General features: G+C 46.2%; 1 protein-coding gene across 1 annotated transcript in view; it reads right to left on the bottom strand.

The window, feature by feature from the left end:
• Positions 1 to 5,106: 5,106 nt before the first annotated feature.
• The window catches only part of SCPEP1 (serine carboxypeptidase 1), a 33,885-nt gene continuing 14,981 nt past the window's right edge, over positions 5,107 to 24,010 (bottom strand). Inside the window, exons 4-13 of the mRNA XM_070772503.1 lie at positions 22,669 to 22,824; positions 22,242 to 22,316; positions 17,947 to 18,019; positions 12,756 to 12,793; positions 12,123 to 12,251; positions 11,423 to 11,516; positions 10,565 to 10,678; positions 8,458 to 8,595; positions 6,647 to 6,810; positions 5,107 to 5,712 (exon numbers count right to left, since the gene is read on the bottom strand). Coding sequence (XP_070628604.1) covers positions 5,650 to 5,712; positions 6,647 to 6,810; positions 8,458 to 8,595; positions 10,565 to 10,678; positions 11,423 to 11,516; positions 12,123 to 12,251; positions 12,756 to 12,793; positions 17,947 to 18,019; positions 22,242 to 22,316; positions 22,669 to 22,824 — 1,044 coding nt within the window. The 3' untranslated portion in view covers positions 5,107 to 5,649. The remainder of the gene's footprint in view (positions 5,713 to 6,646; positions 6,811 to 8,457; positions 8,596 to 10,564; positions 10,679 to 11,422; positions 11,517 to 12,122; positions 12,252 to 12,755; positions 12,794 to 17,946; positions 18,020 to 22,241; positions 22,317 to 22,668; positions 22,825 to 24,010) is intronic.

Below are 24,010 nucleotides of genomic sequence, written 5' to 3'. Positions count from 1 at the left end.
AAGATGGAGAAGCTCTATACAGTCAGCAAAAACAAGACCAGGAGCTGACTGTGGCTCAGATCATGAGCTCCTTATTGGCAAATTCAGACTTGAATTGAAGAAAGTAGGGGAAACCACTAGACCATTCAGGTATGACCTAAATCAAATCCCTTATGATTATACAGCGGAAGTGAGAAATAGATTTAAGGGACTAGATCTGATAGATAGAGTGCCTGATGAACTATGGGCTGAGGTTCATGACATTGTACAGGAGACAGGGATCAAGACCTTCCACATGGAAAAGAAATGCAAAAAAGCAAAATGGCTGTCTGGGGAGGTCTTACAAATAGCTGTGAAAAGAAGAGAAGCGAAAAGCAAAGGAGAAAAGGAAAGATATAAGCATCTGAATGCAGGGTTCCAAAGAATAGCAAGAAGAGATAAGAAAGCCTTCCTCAGTGATCAATGCAAAGAAATAGAGGAAAACAACAGAATGGGAATGACTAGAGATCTCTTCAAGAAAATTAGAGATACCAAGGGAACATTTCATGCAAAGATGGGCTCGATAAAGGACAGAAATGGTATGGACCTAACAGAAGCAGAAGATGTTAAGAAGAGGTGGCAAGAATACACAGAAGAACTGTACAAAAAAGATCTTCATGACCCAGATAATCACGATGGTGTGATCACTCACCTAGAGCCAGATATCCTGGAATGTGAAGTCAAGTGGGCCTTAGAAAGCATCACTACGAACAAAGCTAGTGGAGGTGATGGAATTCCAGTTGAGCTCTTTAAAATCCTGAAAGATGATGCTGTGAAAGTGCTGCACTCAGTACGCCAGCAAATTTGGAAAACTCAGCAGTGGCCACAGGACTGGAAAAGGTCCGTTTTCATTCCAATCCCAAAGAAAGGCAATGCCAAAGAATGCTCGAACTACTGCACAATTGCACTCATCTCACATGCTAGTAAAGTAATGCTCAAAATTCTCCAAGCCAGGCTTCAGCAATACGTGAACTGTGAACTTCCAGATGTTCAAGCTGGTTTTAGAAAACGCAGAGGAACCAGAGATCAAATTGCCAACATCCGCTAGATCATGGAAAAAGCAAGAGTTCCAGAAAAACATCTATTTTTGCTTTATTGACTATGCCAAAGCCTTTGACTGTGTGGATCACAATAAACTGTGGAAAATTCTGAAAGAGATGGGAATACCAGATCACCTGACCTGCCTCTTGAGAAACCTATATGCAGGTCAGGAAGCAACAGTTAGAACTGGACATGGAACAACAGACTGGTTCCAAATAGGAAAAGGAGTACGTCAAGGCTGTATATTGTCACCCTGCTTATTTAACTTCTATGCAGAGTACATCATGAGAAACGCTGGGCTGGAAGAAACACAAGCTGGAATCAAGATTGCCGGGAGAAATATCAACAACCTCAGATATGCAGATGACACCACCCTTATGGCAGAAAGTGAAGAGGAACTTAAAAGCCTCTTGATGAAAGTGAAAGAGGAGAGTGAAAAAGTTGGCTTAAAACTCAACATTCAGAAAACGAAGATCATGGCATCTGGTCCCATCACTTCATGGGAAAGAGATGGGGAAACAGTGGAAACAGTGTCAGACTTTATTTTTTTGGGCTCCAAAATCATTGCAGATGGTGACTGAAGCCATGAAATTAAAAGACGCTTACTCCTTGGAAGAAAAGCTATGACCAACCTAGATAGCATATTGAAAAGCAGAGACATTACTTTGCCAACAAAGGTCTGTGTAGTCAAGGCTATGGTTTTTCCAGTGGTCATGTATGGATGTGAGAGTTGGACTGTGAAGAAAGCTAAGCGCTAAAGAATTGATGCTTTTGAACTATGGTGTTGGAGAAGACTCTTGAGAGTCCCTTGGACTGCAAGGAGATCCAACCAGTCCATTCTGAAGGAGATCAGCCCTGGGATTTCTTTGGAAGGAATGATGCTAAAGCTGAAACTCCAGTACTTTGGCCACCTCATGGGAAGAGTTGACTCATTGGAAAAGACTCTGATGCTGGGAGGGATTGGGGGCAAGAGGAGAAGGGGACGACAGAGGATGAGATGTCTGGATGGCATCACTGACTCGATGGACGTGAGTCTGGGTGAACTCCGGGAGTTGGTGATGGACAGGGAGGCCTGGCGTGCTGCGATTCATGGGGTGGCAAAGAGTCGGACACGACTGAGCGACTGAACTGAACTGAATGTTCATTCTTTTCCTAGCTGATTTACACTCCTGTTTTGACTTCTTGTAACTTAAAATACTTACATATAAAGTGATTATGAGTCATGTGAGATTCAATGATAGAGAGAGGAGATAAAACCATTTTGGTTAACATTTACTAAAATATATTCACATCAAAGTAAGGAAGAAATATTTATAACTATTAGAGGCCTCATTCCAGAGCTGGTCACAAGGCCACCTGCTAGTATTTACAACCACTGTCATCTATATTCATTTCGTATTTCTTTTGCCCTCAGCAAGCACCTCAGTTGTTAGATTCTTGCCTGGTGGGATGACTCCAGCCTTTTGTGAAGTCTGGGACATTGACTGTCTAAACTGGGTTGTTGTAGTTTTCCATTTATCTTTTAGTTTTTTAATTGGTGTTTAGTTGACTTACAATGTTGTATTAATTTCTGCTGTACAGAAAAGTGATTCAGTTATATTTAGATTCAGTTATATATATATTCTTAAAAATTTTTTTTCCATCATTGTTTATCCGTTTTGTTTAGGATACCAAATATAGTTCTCTGTGCTGTACAGTAGGATCTTATTGTTTATCCCTTTTCCATTGGTCTTAATCAGAGGATATGGGAGTACTAAGAGGCACCCCAAAGGGTCTCCTGCAGTATCCCTTCTCACCCCCACTGTGTAGCAGCAACCCATTTTCCCCTTACTAGTCTGGTCCATCACCCCAGCCAGTACTTTGCCTATTGATTCAGTGCCCAAAGATGCCAGATGGCAGCTTCAAGTTCCAATTTAATGCAGTCTTTGCTGTTTCTCAAAGTGACACAGTGAAAGCATTTTTCCCTTTGTAATGAAGATCTCTAGACCAGCAGATGCTAAAGCTGCAGAGATGGGAAGCAAAAGTTTGTTGGATTGTTAACCCTGAGAAGACTGACGTTCGTATGTATCCCTTGATTCCTGAACTTCGGAATCCAGGGTATGGGAGAAACTAACGTTGATTTAGAGCATTCCAGCATTCACCACAAGCCGGTGGACACTGCCCCAGTCCTGCCCGGTGTCACCACCTACCTGGCAATACAACTGAATCTTCAAAAAGCCATCAGTCAATCATCTGTCCAAGGGGTTGCTTCAAGATGATGGGGAATAAGGACGGACCAGTGAATTCCAAGAGCAAGAACCCACGGCGGTATTTCATTTGCTGTGAATTCCACGATGGCGGATGAGGCGTTCTGGAAGCCCACAGATGGCAGTTTTGGCAGAAGCTTTGTAGGCAGTGAAATCTACATCCAGAATAAGTGGCAGTTCCAGTAGGAGTGGCTCGCTGCCTCTTCCATCATGAAAGTCGTTCAGGGTAATCAACCTGATGCCAGGTGGCTGGCTGAGCCCTTGTAACAATGGTGTTACGTTAGGGGCTCGGTGCCGCCTCTGCTGCTGGCAGATTGGGCACTCAGCAGTAGGTGCAGCCAGGTCAGTCTTGATGGACACACGCTCCTGGTACTGAGCCATACATAGCCCCCATCATAGCCAGGGCCACTTCGTTCACGAGCTCACAGGAGTTGCTGGGGTGGGGGGTGCTGTCTGATGTCTACCAAATGGGTCATCCCAACCACTCGATTATGAAGCCCTTCCTCTACCCTGTGATGAGCATGCCATGGAACTGAAATATCTTCCTGCTCTGCCATTCAGAGGGCTCTATCCTCAGACCTCTTCTTCAGACCTTTCCATTTTTTCATTGTGCTCCTTCCAGTTCCACTCTCCAACCAAACCATGATTTGGTGCAGACCCTTCCTTCCAGCCACTTCTCCCTGCAGGCAAAATGAACGAAGTTCCCCAAGTTCTGCCCACCGGGAGGACTCCCCTTCACCACCATCTGGGCTGTCCCGGAGAGGAGCTTCAGTGCAAAGCCGCTCACGTTCAGATGATGCATGGCAATCACGCAGAACCATCTGAAAACCAACCTGAGACTCTTCTTCCTGAGTCCACTCGCAGAAAATCCCCATGAAACCATGGGCACAGCTTGAGAGAGGATATAATATAGCAGCAACAGAGGCCTTAGGCAAGTCTGGGAATTAGTTATAGGATATCAGGGCAAGAGACTAACCTCCTCAGGTGGCGATAGAAGGGCTTCCAGGGGCAAAAAAGCTTTGCAGTCCCAGCTTCATTGGACTCTGCCACACATATGACATATTCTAATGCTCAAACTTGCATTCCTTTCCCCAACATACCCTAACTTCTAACAAAAAAGACCCTGTGTGGTTGGGAATTCAACTTGTCCACTTCAATGTCTCAAGGGCTCATAAGACTCAGTAACTAGTTATACTCATAGTGAAATTTTTTCCCAGCAGAAGCGACAGGAGACTGCCATTCACTGGTGGAGTCTAGAGGGACCCAGTACAAGACTCTCAGTTCTTCCTGGTCTACACAGGAGTAGACACACAGGAGTTGCTCTCTCCCCAACAGCAAACCAACTCATGGGGGAAAGTGTGGAGCACCGCCCAAGAAGTCTGTTTTAGCATCAGGTCAGAAGGGGCTGGTCACCGTAGGCGTAACCCATTGTAACTCTTTCCCCACACTCAGCAGGATAAGACTCTGTGTTGGGTTTTCAAAATCTTAGCCCCACAACTACCAGAAGTGGTATTTGTTTCAAGGCTATCATTGAAGCCTTTGTAGATCATAAGCCATGAATTACACTTAAAAGTCCCAAACTCAGCATTTAAAAAATGTTACAATTTTTTGACCTGACCAGTATACTTTTGGGGAATTTTTGTAATAAAATGATAAGGATGTGTGTAAAAATGTAACTATCAGGAAATATCACCAGAGCACCGTTTATAAAAGCAACAAACTAGAAACTGCTTATGGGAAACAACTGAGTATTTAGTAGGTAAATTACGGTACAGCTATAAAATTGGATGCTCAGCACACATTAAAATGTTACAGGAGAACAATTTATTGACACGAAAAGGTGTTCAGGACATACTGATGTGTGAACAAAATGGACCATGACATAACACAGCAATGATTGCGTTTTTGTAAAAAAATATGTATGTATATATAGCAAAAAAAGGGTTGTAGGGAGAACACTTAACTGGTAATAGTGCTTTTCCCTGGGAAAGGAGCATACAGATATTTATTTGGTTCTTTGTTTGCATCTCCAGTTTTCTCTGTAAGTCACACAATTTGCTTTTATAATAAGAAAACATTAAGCTATTTCAATTCTTCATTTTGATTAAAACAAATCCATTTTTTTAAAAAAGTCTTCCCAAGCAGAAATGATTTGCAAGTTGCTACAGAGGCAATGATTCTGTTCTCTGCCAAAGCTGACGGGAACTTGCACAATCAGCCCAAGTCAGCCGCTCCCCGGGAGTCAGACTCGAGGGGAGAAGGGTGGTTCCTACAGCACCAGACTGCTCCCGGGGCTCCCGTGCCCTGAGGCCAAGCAGTTCACCTGCAGCCAGCCCAGGCCATCCTATTCTTGCTGAGTCACCAGCCTCATCATTTTCAGGGCCATGTCCGGTTGGTCGGAAGGAACCTGGAAGCAAGGAGGATCTGCGTTAGCGCTCCCGGCTCTCTGCCTGGGCCTGGGGTCAGGACTGGCTCCGAGACCCGGCTCCCGGGAAGGGGACCAGTTTCGTGATAACGCCCTTGGAGGACAGCCGTGCCTGGGTGCCATCCTCGAGAGAGCACCCCTTCTGTGAAATGACCCCTGTGCTGGACACACGCTTTCCCGAGCTCCCATGATGCTGGGCTGCAGGGGTCCAGAGGACTCAACATTCAGGAAGGAAACGTGCCTCCTTTTCCGTAACTTCCAGAGCCACTGCTGCTAACATGCACTCCCTGCCTTGCACCCTGCACTGCGCTCAGCCTTACAGATGACTGAGCTCTAATATCACTCCCTCAAAACGTCAGGGAGGACTTCCCTGGTAGTCCAGTGGTTAAAAATCCTCCTGCCAAAGCAGGGAACATGGCTTCGATTCCTGGTCTGGGAAGATGCCACATGCCGCAGGGCAACTCAGCCCTTGTAGCCCAGGCTACTGAGCTGGTGCTCTGGAGCCCACGACCTGCAAGGACTGAAGCCTGTGTGCCTAGAGCCCCTGCTCTACCATGAGAGAATCCACTGTTTTTCTCTTGTGAACCGCAACTAGAGAAAAACCTAGCGCAGTCAAAAAATCAGATAAATAAATAAAACAGTATAGCCGTTAAAAGAAAAATTTTAAAAAAAGCAAAAAATGTTAGGGAAAGACAATTCCTTCCTCTCTCCTATTCAGGACAAACTGTCCAGAGGAAAGCAACATTCAACTCATTTAACCTGAAGAGCAGAGGGTAGAGACCCCAGCATTAAATCTCTCAGCAGACTAACTACTCCAGTGAAGCAAACACACCGATCCCCAGGCACCTATGAGACCAGCGCGTGTGGCTCCCTCCACCCCCAGAGCCGTGAATCTGGGACAGACGCTGACTCTCACCATGTGTCCAGCTCTGAGAATCCAGTAGAAAGCCAGGTTCTTGTAGGACTTGACAAAGGCAGATGTTTCTGAAGATCTGGGGTCACTGTGTAGGGGCTTCCACTTCAGCTGCCTGAATTTGGGCAATTCTTTCCATTTCAGTTTTCGCATCCAGTTCTCCTGACCTGGCAAGAGGGACAAAGCATGGCCCAGCATGAAGAGCTGAGAAGAGCAGAAACCGAAATCTGGGTCCTATAACTTGGCACAGAATTTGAAAGTGGGGAGGCACACAAAATGCACTTGGGATCCTTCTAAAATGCAAATTCCAATGGAGTACATCCGGCGGGACCTGAGACTCTGCATTTGTAGCACTGGGTGCCCCAGCCACAGCCAGGCTGCCCAGGACAAACCTAACAGCTGTGCTTTTTGCCCATGACCCTCCCATGGCTCCCCCGCTCCAAAGGAAGGAGCCTTGGGACCTCTGGGGGCAGGCAGGGCTGCCAGGAGGACAGAAAAGCCCCAGGTAGGCAGACGGTGGACCACGTGGGGAGTACATGGAAGAAATGCAGAACCGTTTCAAAATGTCCTCAGTGATCTTGGCTCACAAGTCGCAGAAATATTCAGTGCTGCTGACACTCGCCAGATCACATGCCTCAGTCTGAGCCTCTCCCTGGCCCTCCTGAAACCAGGAGGTGGGCACAGGGTGGCAGGCAGCGTGGCAGGGACCCCACAAAGACCACGTCCCCTGGGTCCTCAGCTGGATAGGGTCAGCAGCCTTCCCCTTGCAGTGTTACCTTCTCCTTGACACAAAAAGAGAGGCTTTCCCTTAGCTAACTGGTGTCTTTGTCCAATGGTCAAGGAAACATCTTCTTTCTAAATTCTGAGGTGGGGGTGCGAATTAACCTTTTCTTTAATCATACCTCTAAAGGTCAACTTTCAGAAAAACTCAACATTCAGAAAACTAAGATCATGGATGGTATCTGATCTCATCACTTCATAGCAAATAAATGGGGCAACAACGGAAACAGTGACAGACTTTATTTTCTTGGGCTCCAAAATCACTGCAGCCATGAAATTAAAAAAGACACTTGTTCTTTGGAAGAAAAGCTATGACTAACCTAGACAGCATATTAAAAAGCAGAGACATTACTTTGCTGTCAAAGGTCCATCTGGTTGAAGTTATGGTTTTTCCAGTAGTCATGTATGGATGTGAGAGCTGGACGATAAAGAAAGCTGAGCACCAAAGAATTGACACTTTTGAACTGTGGTGCTGAAGAAGACTCTTGAGAGTCCCTTAGACTGCAAGGAGATCCAACCAGTCCATCCTAAAGGAAATCAGTCCTGAATATTCATTGGAAGGACTGATGCTAAAGCTGAAACTCCTATACTTTGGCCAACTGATGAGAAGAACTGACTCATTGGAAAAGACCCTGATGCTGGGAAAGATTGAAGGCGGGAGAAGGGGACGACAGAGGATGAGATGGTTGGATGGCATCACCGACTCAATGGATATGAGTTTGAGCAAGCTCTGGGAGTTGGTGATGGACAAGGAGGCCTGGCGTGCTGCAGTTCATGGGGTCGTGAAGAGTCAGATACGACTGAGCGACTGAACTGACTGACTGAAGACCTCAAAAGAAGGACAGGCCGGACTTCTCTGAGGGGGTCACCACCTCGGGCAGCCCTGCCCTCTTCAAAGAGCCAAGGTCAGAGGTGGATGCAGGTAACGGAAAATGGCCCTCCTCCTGCCACATCAATGTCACTTCCCTCCCCCGAGCAAGGGGCCAGCTCCATCCACAACACTGCCTCCTCTTTCCCCTCAGACCGGTTGCTACCCATGGTGTCCACGATGAGGTCGAGCTGTCCATTATACACGGTCACGTTGACCCCGGCTTCCAGCAGCTCGTCCACAATGCTGATGACCGGCTTCATGAAGTCCCCCTCCATGTTCAGGAAGACGATGGGGGCCTGGCCTGTACAAGGGGAAGGAGAAAGAGAGAGCGGCTTGGAACCTGCCTGAGCAAGAGGCACTCTTCAGTCCAGAGCCTCCAGGACCCCAAGAGTGACCGCCACACACCATGTGAGGAAGCCTGAACACACCACTGCTTCCCCAACAGAACCCGCCGGCCCAGAACCCACTGGCCTGGAAATCCGTGCCCCAGGCTGGCCGTGCAGAAGGCGAGCACTAACAGCGCACACGCTCTGTTCACTCAGGTGCTCGTGACAAGAGCAGATGCTGTGTGTCATGAGGGTTGGAAACCGAGAGAAGGCCAGTGCCCAAGGAAACAGGACTGATCTCCTTTAGCATGGACTGGTTGGATCTCCTTACAGTCCAAGGGACTCTCAAGAGTCTTCTCCAACACCACGGCTTTGGGGTCAGCTGAGTTTTCCTCCTTTACTGAGTAACACCAAGGCTAAGGTTTCTGATTTTTGCTTTCTTCCAGGGCCAGGTTAAGTAGGGCTAACTGAAATCATCAACAAACCGGCCCTGAACATAGCTGGAGCTTGTCCCTGGTACAGCCACATGGATGACCAGCCCCGGGCAACAGGGGAGGCGGTCTGCACACCATTCTTGTTGGATCCCTGACCATGTTGAAAAACAAGGGCAACAGCCACCACTGAATTTTATCTGCCAGTCACTGTGCTAAGTACGTCCTGTGTCAGCAACATCCCAGGGCCTCCTTCCTTCATCAACTCTGTGCAAGGAACATGAGGCTCAGAGAGGCTGAGAAACATGCCCTGGGCAACACAGTGAGTGGCAAGCTGGGATAGGAACACACAGCCGGCAGACTACAGACTGGGCTCAGGACACCGAGGGTGCCCAGAAAGGAGTCTCATTTCCAGACCCTACACAGGCACACCCAGAGCCAGGGGGAGTTTGTCCTTAGCAGTTTTCATCTGCAAAAGTCCCTGTAACGAGAGAAGCTGGGGCCGGACGACACAGCCATGAGGGTAAGAGGAGGGGGCTGAGCTGACAAGGTGTGTTCTCGTGAGCCTGGCCTGCACCTGGCCTCCCGGGGATACTCACATCTGCTCTTCCTCAGCGCCACAGCCCCCCACAGCTGTCTGCATCCCTCACGGCTCTGAAACTGCATTCTTTTATTTGAGCGAACCTTCCCTTCATTTCTAAAGAACTCCAGGGGGTGACGGGGACTTGAAGACACCAGGTCTAGGACGAGTGCTCTGCTGACCTCTCTGAGGGTTGGGAGGCTGGTCCAGTCCCAGTCTCTCTGCAGCTGTCAAGGTTCCACCCCATGGAACATGGCTTTGGGGCTCTTGGACATGAAAAAAACCCTCCTCAGCTTGGCGGGTTCCCCCTCCAGGAGCATGGGAGTCCCGCTTGTTCATGGCTTCCCTGTACGATTGAGCAGGAACTTTCGCTAGATTATTTCTCCCTCATCCTGGTCCCTGAGGACTCCCATATTTCCCCCCATGACCTTCAGACCAGAAGGCAACAGATGACAGACCTCATCATCCACATCAGGATACCTGCAGAGGCCGACCTGCTCAAACCCTGCCGAAAAATGATTTTTTTTTTTTTTCAATACACTCATAACCAACCGTGGCCTTGGGCATGGCTTTTTAAAATCTCAAGTTTTTATTACGGAAAAGTTCACACTGACATAAAAGTAACGAGGAGATGGTGATGATGATTCTCATGGACCCACTCCTGGCTTCAACAGTGATCAACTTACAACCCACCGCTTCATTTCTTTCCCCGCCCACTTCCCTCACCAATCCTTTATTCTGAGCCAGTTTTGGCATGCCACTCACTGTCTCTGTATGTCTGCCCATCTATCAAATGTGAACGGTAATAATATTCTACCTGCAACTGAACACACTTAGCACCACTAACACCCATTCTACAAATTAAGGCTTTGAATCGTCACCTCTTTCACCCCCGGCTCTACAAACAACACTTCATGAAGTCACACAAGTTACCTCCCCAGATGCAGTCTTCAGGAATAATTCTGAGCTTCTTCCTGATGGGACCGTTCATGAGCTGACTTAAGGGATCCTGCTGGAGCTGTCTCACGTGGCGCTGGAAAAGATGAACTAAAACAAACTGGTACACGGTGAGTCAAAGGACTGGAAACAAGACCAAGAGGCCCTCCCTCTTTTCTAAGCTGCCAGGGATGCTGTGAGAGGGAGGCTTGCACCTGGAAGATGAAAAGTGGTCCCCTGATTCCCCCAGATGGGGGGGAAAGTCAGGAACGTCTTCCAAGTGGAGAGGCTTTATTGGCTTTGTCTGGTGCATTTTATGTCCTTTGGGGCCAGTAAGGTTCTCCAGCACGGCCTAAGGAAATCAGCTGAGTGGAACCTAGAGGCCTCTGGCAGCTTCTGTATAAAGGGAGGCTATCAGGCATTCAGCACCCGCAGTGAAAACAACTCAATCCAGCCTTTAGGAGGCTTAACATTGTAATTCAACGTGTAGAAGCTGGTTTCCAAATTTCAAAAACACCGTGTTAAGTGCAAGACTACCTCATGCATGATCCCATCTATGTGAAATGTCCTGAAAAGGCAAATCTAGAGAGACAGAAAGCAGGTTAGTGGTTGCCTGAGGCTGGAAGTGGGAAAAGAAACTGACTGCAGACAGACATGTGGGATCTCTCTGGGGTGATGGAAATGTTCTAAAACAGGACTGTGGTGATGAAATGTTCTAAATGCACTAAAACCCACTGAATTACACAACATGGGTGAATGTTATGGTATGTAAACTATATGTCAATAAAACTTTTCAAAAAATTGGTAGACGCAGGGAAGCTGAGACATGGTCTCCCAACGTCAAGGTCCACTCACCAAGGTGTTTCTGGGTGAATTCTAGATTCGACACCACTCTGGACACAGACGAGCTCTTAGTTAAGATGTTATAAAAGTTCACCCCATCTGTGTTCTGAAATACACAAGAAATGAATTGTGTTATTTCTTTTCTTTGTTTATCCATTACCAGAGCTGCAAAACAGTAAGGTACCTGGCTCCCCATCTTGTCCAAGGACAGCTTTAATTTTGTACATTTGCTCAGACCAGAAAGAAATAAGCTCTGGAGGCCCAGAGACCAGCAGTGCCAACACGGTCTCCTGGGGGTAGCTCATCCAAGGATGGCTCCAATGCCACAGGAGAAAACCAAGAGCCTGTGTGTTAATTTCCAGGAAGAATCTGCAGAGGGTCCTACACACTCAAGTCCTCAACCTGTGGATTCGTCCTCCTGGCTCACTGCGGCCAGAATACTGGCTGGCAAGGACCCAAACACTCACCTTGGCGGGACATATTCTTTCTTATAGAATCCATATTTTCAGCTGAGGGACAGGCAAGTCTTGCAGGCTGGGTGGCTTTCTGACCTTGTCGCTGCTCAGACTGGTCAGATATATTGTTTAGCTTGACATCATTTCCAGACTTGTGGGCAGTCTCTGGATAGACCCCAGCCCTGACAATACCAACCAAGGTCCCTTCACCCCCAGGGAAAAGCCAAGTAGGCTGGCCCAAACACATCCCCTCTTACCTGTTCAATGACCATTTCTGCTTTCTCCCAGAGCCTGGTGGCCTCTTGGTAGAGTTCCTTGCTCAGGGCATCCAGGACTTCCTCTGCAACATTAGACACCTCTGCCAAACCCTGGTCATCTAGAAGAGACTGGAATGCAAACAAGAACACTCTGACTTGGCAAGAGACAGAACTCTGGCATCACTCAGGGTAGGCATGGGTAACAGAAAGAGTGGGCGGCAGAAGCAAGGGGGACGTTCATAGAAAAGCACAGCATAACAAGCGCTGTGTTTACTGATGAGGGAAATGCCAGAAAATAGCAACCAAGTCTAGGTGATGGCTATATGCGTGTTCACCATGATCATTCAACCTTTCTGCATATCCGGAAATGTCTATAATAAAAATCCGGGGAGATTTTAAAATGTGCATGTCTAGTACCTGGAGCAATGGGATAACTGTGTTGATGTTTCTTTAAATTTGTCCCCAAGGCCGGCTGTTGCTTACGGTTTTCAACTTGATATGGATTATTAAATAGGTCCCTAAGGGGCAGTGTCAACCGCACAGACAAACCCAACTAGCTTGGTCCCTCCTGCAGACACAGCCAGAGGAAGTCAGCTGGGCTGTCAGGCTGAGAGTTTGGGCTCGTCTACTTACCACACTGTACAGGTACGGTCCCCAGGAGAGCACCGAATCTAAAGGACACCACGTAGGGACAGAGTGAGTTTTCTGTGATTGTCCTCCCCTCAAAATACCTAACCAGCTTTCCTCCCAAAGCAGAGAGAGACAGAAGCAAGAAACACAGTGGCTTTGGGTCTGAAGGCTCCTTAACCCACCAGGGCTCATGTCTTGGTGGCTGGGAGGTGGGGTGAGGGTGTGGAACCTTTCTGTTGAGTCAGGGCTAAAGGGCCACATTAATCTGGCCTGATACCGGCCCAACCAGTGAGTCAGCGCCAGGGACGGCTCCACGGACAGGCCGTGCGTGTGCAGCGGCAGCGCTTATCTGCACGCTTCTCGACTGTGAGGGTATAAGGTATTTCCCCGCCCTCTGCTCCGCTCTGCTCTGCACCCTGCCCGCTCCTCCAATTTGAGGACACAAGTTTCCACCAAGGAGCTAATTAAGGACGAATACTGATTGCATCAAGTTTCTGGGGCTATACTGCCAATCAATTCAATTCCAAAAGTACACTGAGAATGTAAAGGCGTGAGAACTGGAGTAAAGCCAATAATGAGTTTTATGAGACAAATGTGAGTAAGACAACACCCAACTTCACAGAGAACAGGTGGGCTTGGTTTGGACAAGTTCACAGTTACCGTAACTAAGGCTAGTCCATTGATAGAAGTGCTAAGAAGGTAGCAAGCACAACTTTTTTTTTTTGCTTATGTGGTTTTCTTTTGTTTTCTGTAATTTTTCTTAAATTGAAGTACAGTTGACTTATATCAATGGAGAAGGAAACGGCAACCCACTCCAGTATTCTTGTCTGGAGAATTCCATGGACAGAGGAGCCCGGAGGTCTACAGTCCATGGGGTCACAAAGAGCTGGACACGACTGAGTGACTCACACACACTTGGACTTCCATCAAGGACCGTAACTTATAGAGCACATTTGAATACATGGCACTCATGCTCAGTAACTCAGTCATGTCTGACTCTTTGTGACCCCATGGACTGCAGCCCACCAGGCTCCTTTGTACATGGGATTTTCCAGGCAAGAATACTGGAGCAGGTTGCCACTTCCTACTCCAATCATTAGGGTAGGGTAACAAAATAGCTTCTCCAAAAGGAGAAAAGAGTAAATGAAAACACAGCCCTTATTTATTCAATCTCTCTCTTTTATATCCCTGATAGCCACCATACTGGAGATGTTTGAGCAACAGGAACATTTTTAACTTACAAGAGGGCATTAAGATGACACAATGGCTAATGCACCACTCCTTTGCTACAAAGCCTTCAACAGTTCCCCCAAAGCCCAACCATCTCAAAGTCTGTTTCAAATAACCTCACTTCTGCAGGATGCTACCCTAGGTATTAACACAGAAATATGATTTGTTGGCTAAATACCTTTGGGGTTATGCAAAAGACAACACTTTTTTTTTTTAACTGCAGGACTTAACAGAGCCTTTAATGTGCCTGTGAACCTTGAGGAGGTGCGGCCAGTATTTGGCACTTGCAAAACTTATTTGGCCATGGAGCCCTTTGCATAGCACTTCACTGGGCTGATATTCTTCAGGACACACCCTGAGAAATGCAGACACACCAGGTCCTTCAGAAACTAGCTGTCATTCTCCTCTCCAGCTAAACCATCAAGCCTGGGCCTCGGTTTCTTATAAAGAATCAACTGCAGTCCTCCAAGGCATCCCATTTCCTGCTTTATCTAGACCAGGGATTGGTAAACCTTTTCTGTAAAGGGACAAACAGTAAATGTGTTTGGCTTTGCAGGTCAGCTGGTCTCTGTTGCAACTACTCAACTCTGTTATTGCAGGCTCCAAACAGATGACCTGTATTCTACAAATGAATGGGCACGCTAGTGTCCCAGCAAAAAGCTTATTTACTAAGGCAGGGTGGCGGGACAGACTTGAATTAGAAGCCGTAGTTTGAGCCTGGATGTGTACCTCTGAGGTCACCTCTGCAGTGACGAAAACGTTCTGTATCTGTGTGATCCACAACACGTCCACAGCCACCTATGGCTACTGGATACTTTGAAATGATAGTAGTGCAGACAAAAGATTTGATTTTTATTGTATTTTATAATATAAATTTAAATAGTCATATGTGGCTCAGTTCAGTGTAGTCGCTCAGTCGTGTCTGACTCTGCGATCCCATGGACTGCGGCACACCAGGCCTCCCTGTCCATCACCAACTCCCAGAGCTTGCTCAAACTCATGTCCATCGAGTCAATGATGTCATCCAACCATCTCATCCTCGGTTGTCCTGTTCTCCTCATGCCTTGAATCATTCCCTGCATCAGGGTCTTTTCAAATGAGTCAGTTCTTCTCATCAGGTGGCCAAAGTATTGGAGGTTCAGCTTCAGCATCACTCCTTCCAATGAATATTCAGGACTGATTTCCTTTAGGATGGACTGGTTGGATCTCCTTGCAGTCCAAGGGACTCTCAAGAGTCTTCTCCAACACCACAGTTCAAAACATCAATTTTTCAGTGCTCAGCTTTCTTTATAGTCCAACTCTCACATCCATACATGACTACTGGATAAACCACAGCTTTGACTAGATGGACCTTTGATGGCAAAGTAATATCTCTGCTTTTTAATATGCTGTCTAGGTTGGTCATAGCTTTTCTTCTAAGGAGCAAGCGTCTTTTAATTTCATGGCTGCAGTCACCATCTGCAGTGATTTTGGAGGTCAAAAAAAATAGTTTCTCACTGTTTCCATTGTTTCTCTATCTATTTGCCATGAAGTGATGGGACCAGATGCCGTGATCTTAACTTTCTGAAAGTTGAGTTTTAAGCCAACTTTTTCACTCTCCTCTTTCACTTTCATCAAGAGGCTCTTTAGTTCTTCTTCAGTTTCTGCCATAAAGGTGGTGTCATCTGCCTATCTGAGGTTACTGATATTTCTCCCAGCAATCTTGATTCCAGCTTGTGCTTCATCCAGCCCAGCATTTCGCATGATGTACTCTGCATGTAAGTTAAATAATAAGCAGGGTGACAATATACAGGCTTGACATACTCCTTTCCCAATTTGGAACCAGTCTGTTGTTCCATATCAAGTTCTAACTGTCGGGAGGCAGGTTAGGTGGACTGGTATTCCCATCTCTTTAAGAATTTTCCACAGTTTGCTGTGATCCACAGAGTCAAAGGCTTTGGCATAGTCAATAAAGCAGAAGTAGATGTTATTCTGGAACTCTCTTGCTTTTTTGATGATCCAATGGATACTTGCAATTTGATCTCTGGTTCCTCTGCCCTTTCTAAATCCAGCCTGAAGATCTGGAATTTTATGGTTCATGTACTGTTGAAGCCTGGGTTGGAGAATTTTGAGCATTACTTTACTAGCGTGTGAGATGAGTGCAATTGTGCGGCAGTTTGAACATTTTTTGGCATTGCCTTTCTTTGGGACTGGAATGAAAACGGACCTTTTCCAGTCCTGTGGCCACTGCTGAGTATTCCAAATATGTTGGCATATTGAGTGCAGCACTTTAACAGCATCATCTTTTAGGATTTGAAATAGTTCAACTGGAATTCCATTCCCTCCACTATGTTTGTAGTGATGCTTCCTAAGGCCCATTTGACTTCACATTCCAGGATGTCTGGCTCTAGGTGAGTGATCACACCATCGTCATTATCTGGGGCATGAAGATCTTTTTTGTACAGTTCTTCTGTGTATTCTTGCCACCTCTTCTTAGTATCTTCTGCTTCTGTTAGGTCCATAGTGTTTCTGTCCTTTACTGAGCCCATCTTTGCATGAAAAGTTCCCTTGGTATCTCTAGTTTTCTTGAAGAGCTCTCTAGTCTTTCCCATTCTATTGTTTTCCTCTGTTTCTTTGCACTGATCACTGAGGAAGGCTTTCTTATCTCTCCTTGCTTTCTTTGGAACTCTGCATTCAGATGGGTCTATCTGTCCTTTTCTCCTTTGCCTTTAGCTTCTCTTCTTTTCTCAACTCTATGTAAGGCCTCCTCGGACAACCATTTTGCCTTTTTGCATTTCTTTTTCTTGGAGATGGTGTTGATCCCTGTCGCCTGTACGATGTCACGAACCTCTGTCCATAGTTCTTCAGGCACTCTGTCCATCAGATCTAATCCCTTGAATCTATTTGTCACTTCTACTGTATCATCATAAGGGATTTGGTTTAGGTCATACCTGAATGGTCTAGTGGTTTTGCCTTTTTTCTTCAATTTAAGTCTGAATTTTGCAACAAGGAGTTCATGATCTGAGCCCCAATCAGCTCCCAGGGCTTATTTTTGCTGACTGTATAGAGCTTCGCCATCTTTGGCTGCAAAGAATATAATCAATCTGATTTCGGTACTGTGGCTATGGTTACCACATTGAACTGTGCAGATCTTCTTGAAGGCATGAAGCGGGTCTGTGTATCTTTCCCAGCACTGGGCACAACACGTGCTCCCTGGCAAGCAATTAATAATCGCACATGGAAGTGAACGGTAATCCTCCTCCAAAAAGGGAGTACTTCTGGGGTGGAAGAGCGATCCCTACGGTGCACCTGGACACAGGGGTTCAGGGCTGGGCAGACAGACTCTTAAGGGCGGGTGGGTCATGCGAGCTGAATTCGGGAGGTTTTGGACCAGACAAAGAGCACGTGCAAAGGAGGAGGCTGACCTACTGGTCTCAAGGAGGAACGCACGGTGACGGCTAAGTGCCTGCTGCCTTCATGTGCATCCTGGGTTTAGCTGTGTGACTTTAGGAAAACTGCTTAACCTGAGTCTCAGTTTCATCACCTCCAAAGCTGGGATAATAACACCAACCATCCCATGGAGATGTCGTTAAGCTTCAGCAAAGTTAACACATATAAAGTGTTTAGTATTGTTAACGCAGCTGTGATGAGACCCTTGAAGGGCGTGGGAAGCCAGTTCTGTCACTCTGAGCGAGACAGTTGGCAGGATGCCCACTGACCCCTTAGGTCTCGGGTCAAGGCTTCTGCAGCGTCACAGTGTCCTAGGAGGTTCATCCAGAAAGGACACACAAAGGGCAGTGCTTTTCACAATAGGGACTGAGGATGTCCCTGCCAGCCCCGTCGCTCCCAGTGCAGGAGGCCCAGGTTTGATGCCTGGTCAGGGAACTAAGATCCTGCACATCGTGCAGCTCAGCCCCGCCAACACACCTTTCCCCAACCCCCACCCCTGCCCCCTGCCAAAAAAATCCGAAAGTGTCCTACTTACCAATGGGAGAGATCCAAGCGTCACCCAGAGCAACCCCGGCAAAGTTGCACTGGATGGTCTTTTGCTGAACAGCCTGAAAGAGAAGCCAAGAAACATCCTTGTCAAGAAGACCCAGGGGCCTCCCTCCTTTCCTCAACATGAGGGAGTCAGGGCTTAACACACAGCCTTTCCTGAGCACAGAATACTTCTGCTCACCCAGGATGCTCTGGGTACCCAAAGACCTCAGACATCCACTAGAGGACAAGGGACAAGGGTAACTGTCCTGCCGCCCACTATCTGCAAAATGAATGGGAACTGTGAAGTTCTCCCAAGGGTGTTGGCAGGATTTGTGTGGACTCTGGTGTAGCCCCTGTCTTCTTTAGAAGGGACACATGGCATATACAGAGTATAACCTTTACAAATTGTAAATCATTATATTGTACATGAGAGTCTTCCCTATGGCTCAAATGGTAAAGAATCTGCCTGCAATGCAGGAGACCTGGCTTCGATCCCTGGGTCGGGAAGATCCTTTGCAGAATGGAATGGCAATCCACTTCAGTATTCCTGCCTGGAGAATCCCATGGACAGAGGAGCCTGGGGGGCTACAGTCTGTGGGATCACAAAGAGTCAGACACGACTGAGCGACTAACACTACCACTACTAAATTGTACGTAGGGAACATATAATATTGAACATCAATTATACTTCAAGGAAAAAAAGGCCATACAAGTTCACTGTAAAATATTTACTCACTGAAGGAGACAGGAGAAAAATGTGAAAAAAACTTTACCTCCGCCCCACCATGAGTTAACCACAGTTAACATGGTATATACATGGTATATATTATTCTAACTCCTTTCTTTGGTTTCATAAGCATATATATATTTGTATGTGTATATATACACAGATCTACCCATTCTTTCTGATGGCTGCAAACTGTCCATCATGGAAAGATCCAGGTATTTCACTGAAATAATCCTCTATAGATAATAATGCTCAAAATTCTCCAACCCAGGCTTCAACAGTAGGTGAACCATGAACTTCCAGATGTTCAAGCTGGATTTAGAAAAGGCAGAGGAACCAGAGATCAAATTGCCAACATCCACTGGATTACTGAAAAAGCAGAAAAACATCTACTTCTGCTTTATTGACTATGCCAAAGCCTTTGACTGTGTGGATCACAACAAACTGTGGAAAATTCTTCAAGAGATGGGAATACCAGACCACTTTACCTGCCTCCTGAGAAATCTGTACGCAGGTCAAGAAGCAACAGTTAGAACTGGACATGGAACAACAGACTGGCTCCAAATTGGGAAAGGAGTACGTCAAGGCTGTATACTGTCACCCTCCTTATTTAACTTATATGCAGAGTACATCATGAGAAATGCAGGACTGGATGAAGCCCAAGCTTATCAATAATCTCAGATATGACACCACCCTTATGGCAGAAACAGAAGAAGAAGTAAAGAGCCTCTTGAAGGTGAAAGAGGAGAGTGAAAAAGCTGGCTTAAAACTCAACATTCAGAAAACTAAGATCATGGCATCTGGTCTCATCACTTCATGGCAAATAGATAGGGAAACAATGGAAACAGTGAGAGACTTTATTTTTTTGGCCTCCAAAATCACTGCAGATGGTGACTGCAGCCATGAAATTAAAAGACGCTTGCTCCTTAGAAGAAAAGTTATGACCAACCTAGACAGCATATTAAAAAGCAGAGACATTATTTTGCTGTCAAAGGTCCATCTAGTCAAAGTTTTGGTTTTTCCAGTGGTCATGTATGGATGTGAGAGTTGGACTATAAAGAAAGCTGAGGGCTGAAGCACTGATGTTTTGAACTGTGGTGTTGGAGAAGACTCTTGAGAGTCCCTTGGACTGCAAGGAGATCCAACCAGTCCATCCTAAAGGAAATCAGTCCTGAATATTCATTGGAAGGACTGATGCTGAAGCTAAAACTTCAATACTTTGGCCAACTGATGAGAAGAACTGACTCATTTGAAAAGACCCTGATGCAGGGAATGACTGAAGGCAGGAGGAGAAGGGGACGAGAGAGGATGAGATGGTTGGATGGCATCACCAACTCAATGGACGTGAGTGTGAGCAAGGTCCGAGAGTTGGTGATGGACAGGGAAGCCTGGCATGCTGCAGTCCATGGGGTCGCAAAGAGTCAGACAGGACTGAGTGACTGAACTGAACTGAACTGAACAGATAGTCACTGAGCTTGTTTTCCTTTTATGGACACTGTAAGCGATGATGAACTAAACATCCTCTCACACACATGCATGTATAAGTATTCCCACAGGACAGACTCTTAGACGTGAAATTATTGGTTCAAAAGGCACATACATTTTATAAGCAGACAGATATAGCCAAACTGCCCTTTTAAAAATGATTTACCAATTTTCCTTCCTAACAAAGGTGCATGAGCGCACTTACTTCCCTGTTATTCAGTCGCCTAGTCACGTCCAACTCTTTGCGACCCCATGAACTGAGGCACGCCAGGACTCCCTGTCCTTCCCTATCTTCCGAAGTTTGCCCAAGGTCCTGTCCATTGTTTTGGTGATGCCATCCAACTATCTCATCCTCTGTCATCCCCTTCTCCTTCTGCCCTCAATCTTTCCCAGCATCACAGATTTCCGAGTCAGCTGTTTGCATCAGATACTGGAGTTCCAGCTTCAGCACCAGTCCTTCCAGCAAGTATTCAGGGTTGATTTCCCTTAAGATTGACTGCTTTGATCTCCTTGCTGTCCAAGGGACTCTCAGGAGTCTTCTCACAGTTTGAAAGCATCAGTTCTTCGGCCCTCCGCCTTCTTTTCAGTCCAGCTCTCACATCCACACGTGACTACTGGGAAGACCATCGCCTGGACTATTTGGACCTTCGGTGGCAGAGTAACGTCTCTGCTTTTCAACACACTGCCTAGGTTTGTCATAGCTTTCCTGCCAAGAAACAAACTTCTTACTAAAACTGGGGGTTACCAATTTTCTAAAATATTTGCAAATCCCACAGCTTTGATTTACTAATAAAAGTTGAACACCATTCACATGTCCACAGGCTGTTTGCATTTCTTCAATAAATTATTTCCCCATATCTTTTGGCAAATTTATATTATGATATTATCCTTTTTTAAGTGGATTTATTGATATGAAGACTTTTTCTATTATATATTTGTGAATCTGTATACATATCTTTTAAAATTATTTATAGAACTCTAAGAAGTTTTAAATTTCTAGATCTAAATTATGTCAAAATTATTCTTTTTGGCTTTTCATCTTATGAAAGAAAGCTTTCCTACCCAAGATTATACATCTTTTCTTCTATATTTTCAAGTACTCTTATAGTTCTGATTTTTACATTAAAATTTTGAATCTATCAAGAACTGCTGTTCTGGACTTCTCTCGTGGTCCAGTGGTTAAGACTCCTCTGCCAATGCAGGGGACACGGGTTCCATCCCTGGCCTGGGAAGATTCCGCATGCCTCGGGGCAACTAAACCCATGAACCACAACTCCTGAGCCCTGCAGCTCAGGAGCCGCAACTCCTGAAGCTCACACACCCTCGACCCGTGCTCCACAACAGGAGAAGCCAGCACAATGAGAAGCCTGTGCACCGCAAGGAAGAGCAGTGTCTGCTCACCGCAACTAGAGAAAGCCCATGTGCGGCCACAGAGACCCAGCACAGTCAAAGCAAAACACCGATGTTTCACGCAAGGCAGGAATCTAACTTTACTAACTTCCAAAGTAATAGCCATCTGTCTCCAAACCATTTGCTGAACCTTCTGTCTTTCCCTGTGGTATGAAATACCACCCTATCATTTATATATGATCTTATGTAAGTATGATATATATGTATCATATACATACAGTCACATGCATATACACACATATATACAAGTACAGATAAAATATGCTTCCAGACTCTCTAACCTGCTACATTTATCTGCATTTGTTGCTATGCCAGCACCACATTGCTTCACTCAGCGGAATAGCTTGTTTAATATTGGAACTGTGCCAACTTCACTATTCTTTTTGAAACTTTTTATGGTCATTCAGTTCAGATCAGTCGCTCAGTCGTGTCCGACTCTTTGCGACCCCATGAACCGCAGCACGCCAGGCCTCCCTGTCCATCACCAACTCCCGGAGTTCACTGAGACTCATGTCCATTGAGTCAGTGATGCCATCCAGCCATCTCCTCTACAGACGTACTCTTACTTTCCATGTACAAGGTCCTATTCAAAGTATATTTAATTATCAGGTGAGTACAACAAGTAACATAATCAGTTTCGGTCTGGAACCAAACAACAAAGTCATCTTCCCTGTTACCTTATAAAGTTCTAGAGCGATGCCAGCAGCCATCTTTCCTCCATAAGACTCTGAGAAAATGTAGAATGGAATCCTCTAAGAAGAAAAAGAATTTATAAAGAATTAAATATCCTGAATGCCTTTTAATTCACATGAATCCATTTCAAATTTCTACTGCGTGTAATGGCCAGGCAAAACAAATCTGCTTTTGTTGATCTTTCCTCCCATATCTGGTTTTTATGTGTCAGGAGAATACTGGGTGCAGGGTCATTCTTTCAAGCTAAAACCATCTTTAGAGACGACAGAAACCCACAACCTGATCCCTGGGTACAAAAAGGTTTTCTCTGGAATGAGCTGGGCGTGTAACTCTTTGCGGGTGTTTGCACCTGATGGATCCAGTGCTATGACTGCGAGCCCCTTGCTGAGCTGTTTCTGAGGCCCCACTTACCTCGAATTCTTTGTGGAAATCAAAGAAGCTCTTCAGGAGAAATATCATGTCTGATACCACGGTGGCCAGGTCTCTGGCGTATGCATCAGTCTTGTTCACATAACTGAATCCGGCGCCCACGGGGTTATCCACAAACAGGAGGCTGGCCGACTGGAGCTACACGCCACCCCAGGAAAGTCAGATGTTGCAATCAGCCAGCCAGTCCCCAACCATCTTTTGATCATCTTTTGTGAGCTCAACAAAAGCCACACATGTGAGGATATCAGTGTGGTTATGGTCTGTTATTAAAATGGGTTTTAAAAAAAATCTGGACTAGGGACACGGACTAGTACAGCAAAGAAAAGGAGAGCCAAGAAGGAAAAAGTCACGTATGCGTGGGGACTGAGGCATCCAGGCTGTCACTCTGACGCAATACAAACGTCCTGGACGTAACGCGCTAGCACAGGGAGAACCCTGCGGTGTCGGTCTGAGCAACAGCTCGAGGCAGGAGGAGATCTGGACCACACATGTGTTTTCTTTAAGATGGATCCAGTTTCCACATTGGCTGGCTTTGCTGAACACTACAAAAACAGAATTTATTCTACTACCTTTCCCACAAAAGTTTAGACTTTTATATCCTGAAGGATCCCTAGTAATAACACAGTCCAGCCATGTCCTTTACGGTTTAGGAAATCAAAGCCCAGAAAAGGCCCAGGACCTGTCCAGGGTCACAAAGTTGGATAGGTAATGGCAGCATCAGGACCAAGGCCAGCATCTCCTCACTTCCTGTTCCAGCTCTCTGCCCCAGTCACGTGACTCTCTTTGTCATGGGAGGCTTGGGGACAAGCCAGAGGGGGCACTCTGCTACTGCAAATGGAAGTGATATTTCACCTGGAAGCATGTGTAAGAATGTTTCAGGCTGAGGGAAGAGCCTGTGCAAAGACCCTGAGTCTAAAGTAAATCCACCTGAAGACCAGTGTGGAGACAGACAAGAAAATCAAAGGACTCTGAGGGGAGCTTCAGAAGGAGGTGTTCCTGCAGTGAGTCTCAGGAGAACATGGTGAGCTGGGTGTGACTGGGTGGCCCCAGGAATGAAGTCGAGGCCCAGGAATCACCCTTGCAAAGGCCTGAAGGAAGAGGGCACTGGAGAGGAGCTGGGAGGTGTGACTGGGGGCAGCAGGAGCCAATTTCTGTGTCAGAAACTGGATCTGATCTTCTGGGAACCTGAAAGATGGTAAACTAAGGAGGGACTGGCATTGGAGAGTTTCATTTGTGTGGCATGTAGATTACAGGGTGGGAATGGGGGAGACCCTTGAATGCACCCCGGAAAGGCAGTGAAAGAGGGGTGGATGAAAAATATTAA

This window comes from Bos indicus, chromosome 19, assembly GCF_029378745.1.
Source record: "Bos indicus isolate NIAB-ARS_2022 breed Sahiwal x Tharparkar chromosome 19, NIAB-ARS_B.indTharparkar_mat_pri_1.0, whole genome shotgun sequence".
Classification (NCBI taxonomy): domain Eukaryota; kingdom Metazoa; phylum Chordata; class Mammalia; order Artiodactyla; family Bovidae; genus Bos; species Bos indicus.
This window is presented reverse-complemented; position numbering and strand designations above follow the sequence as displayed.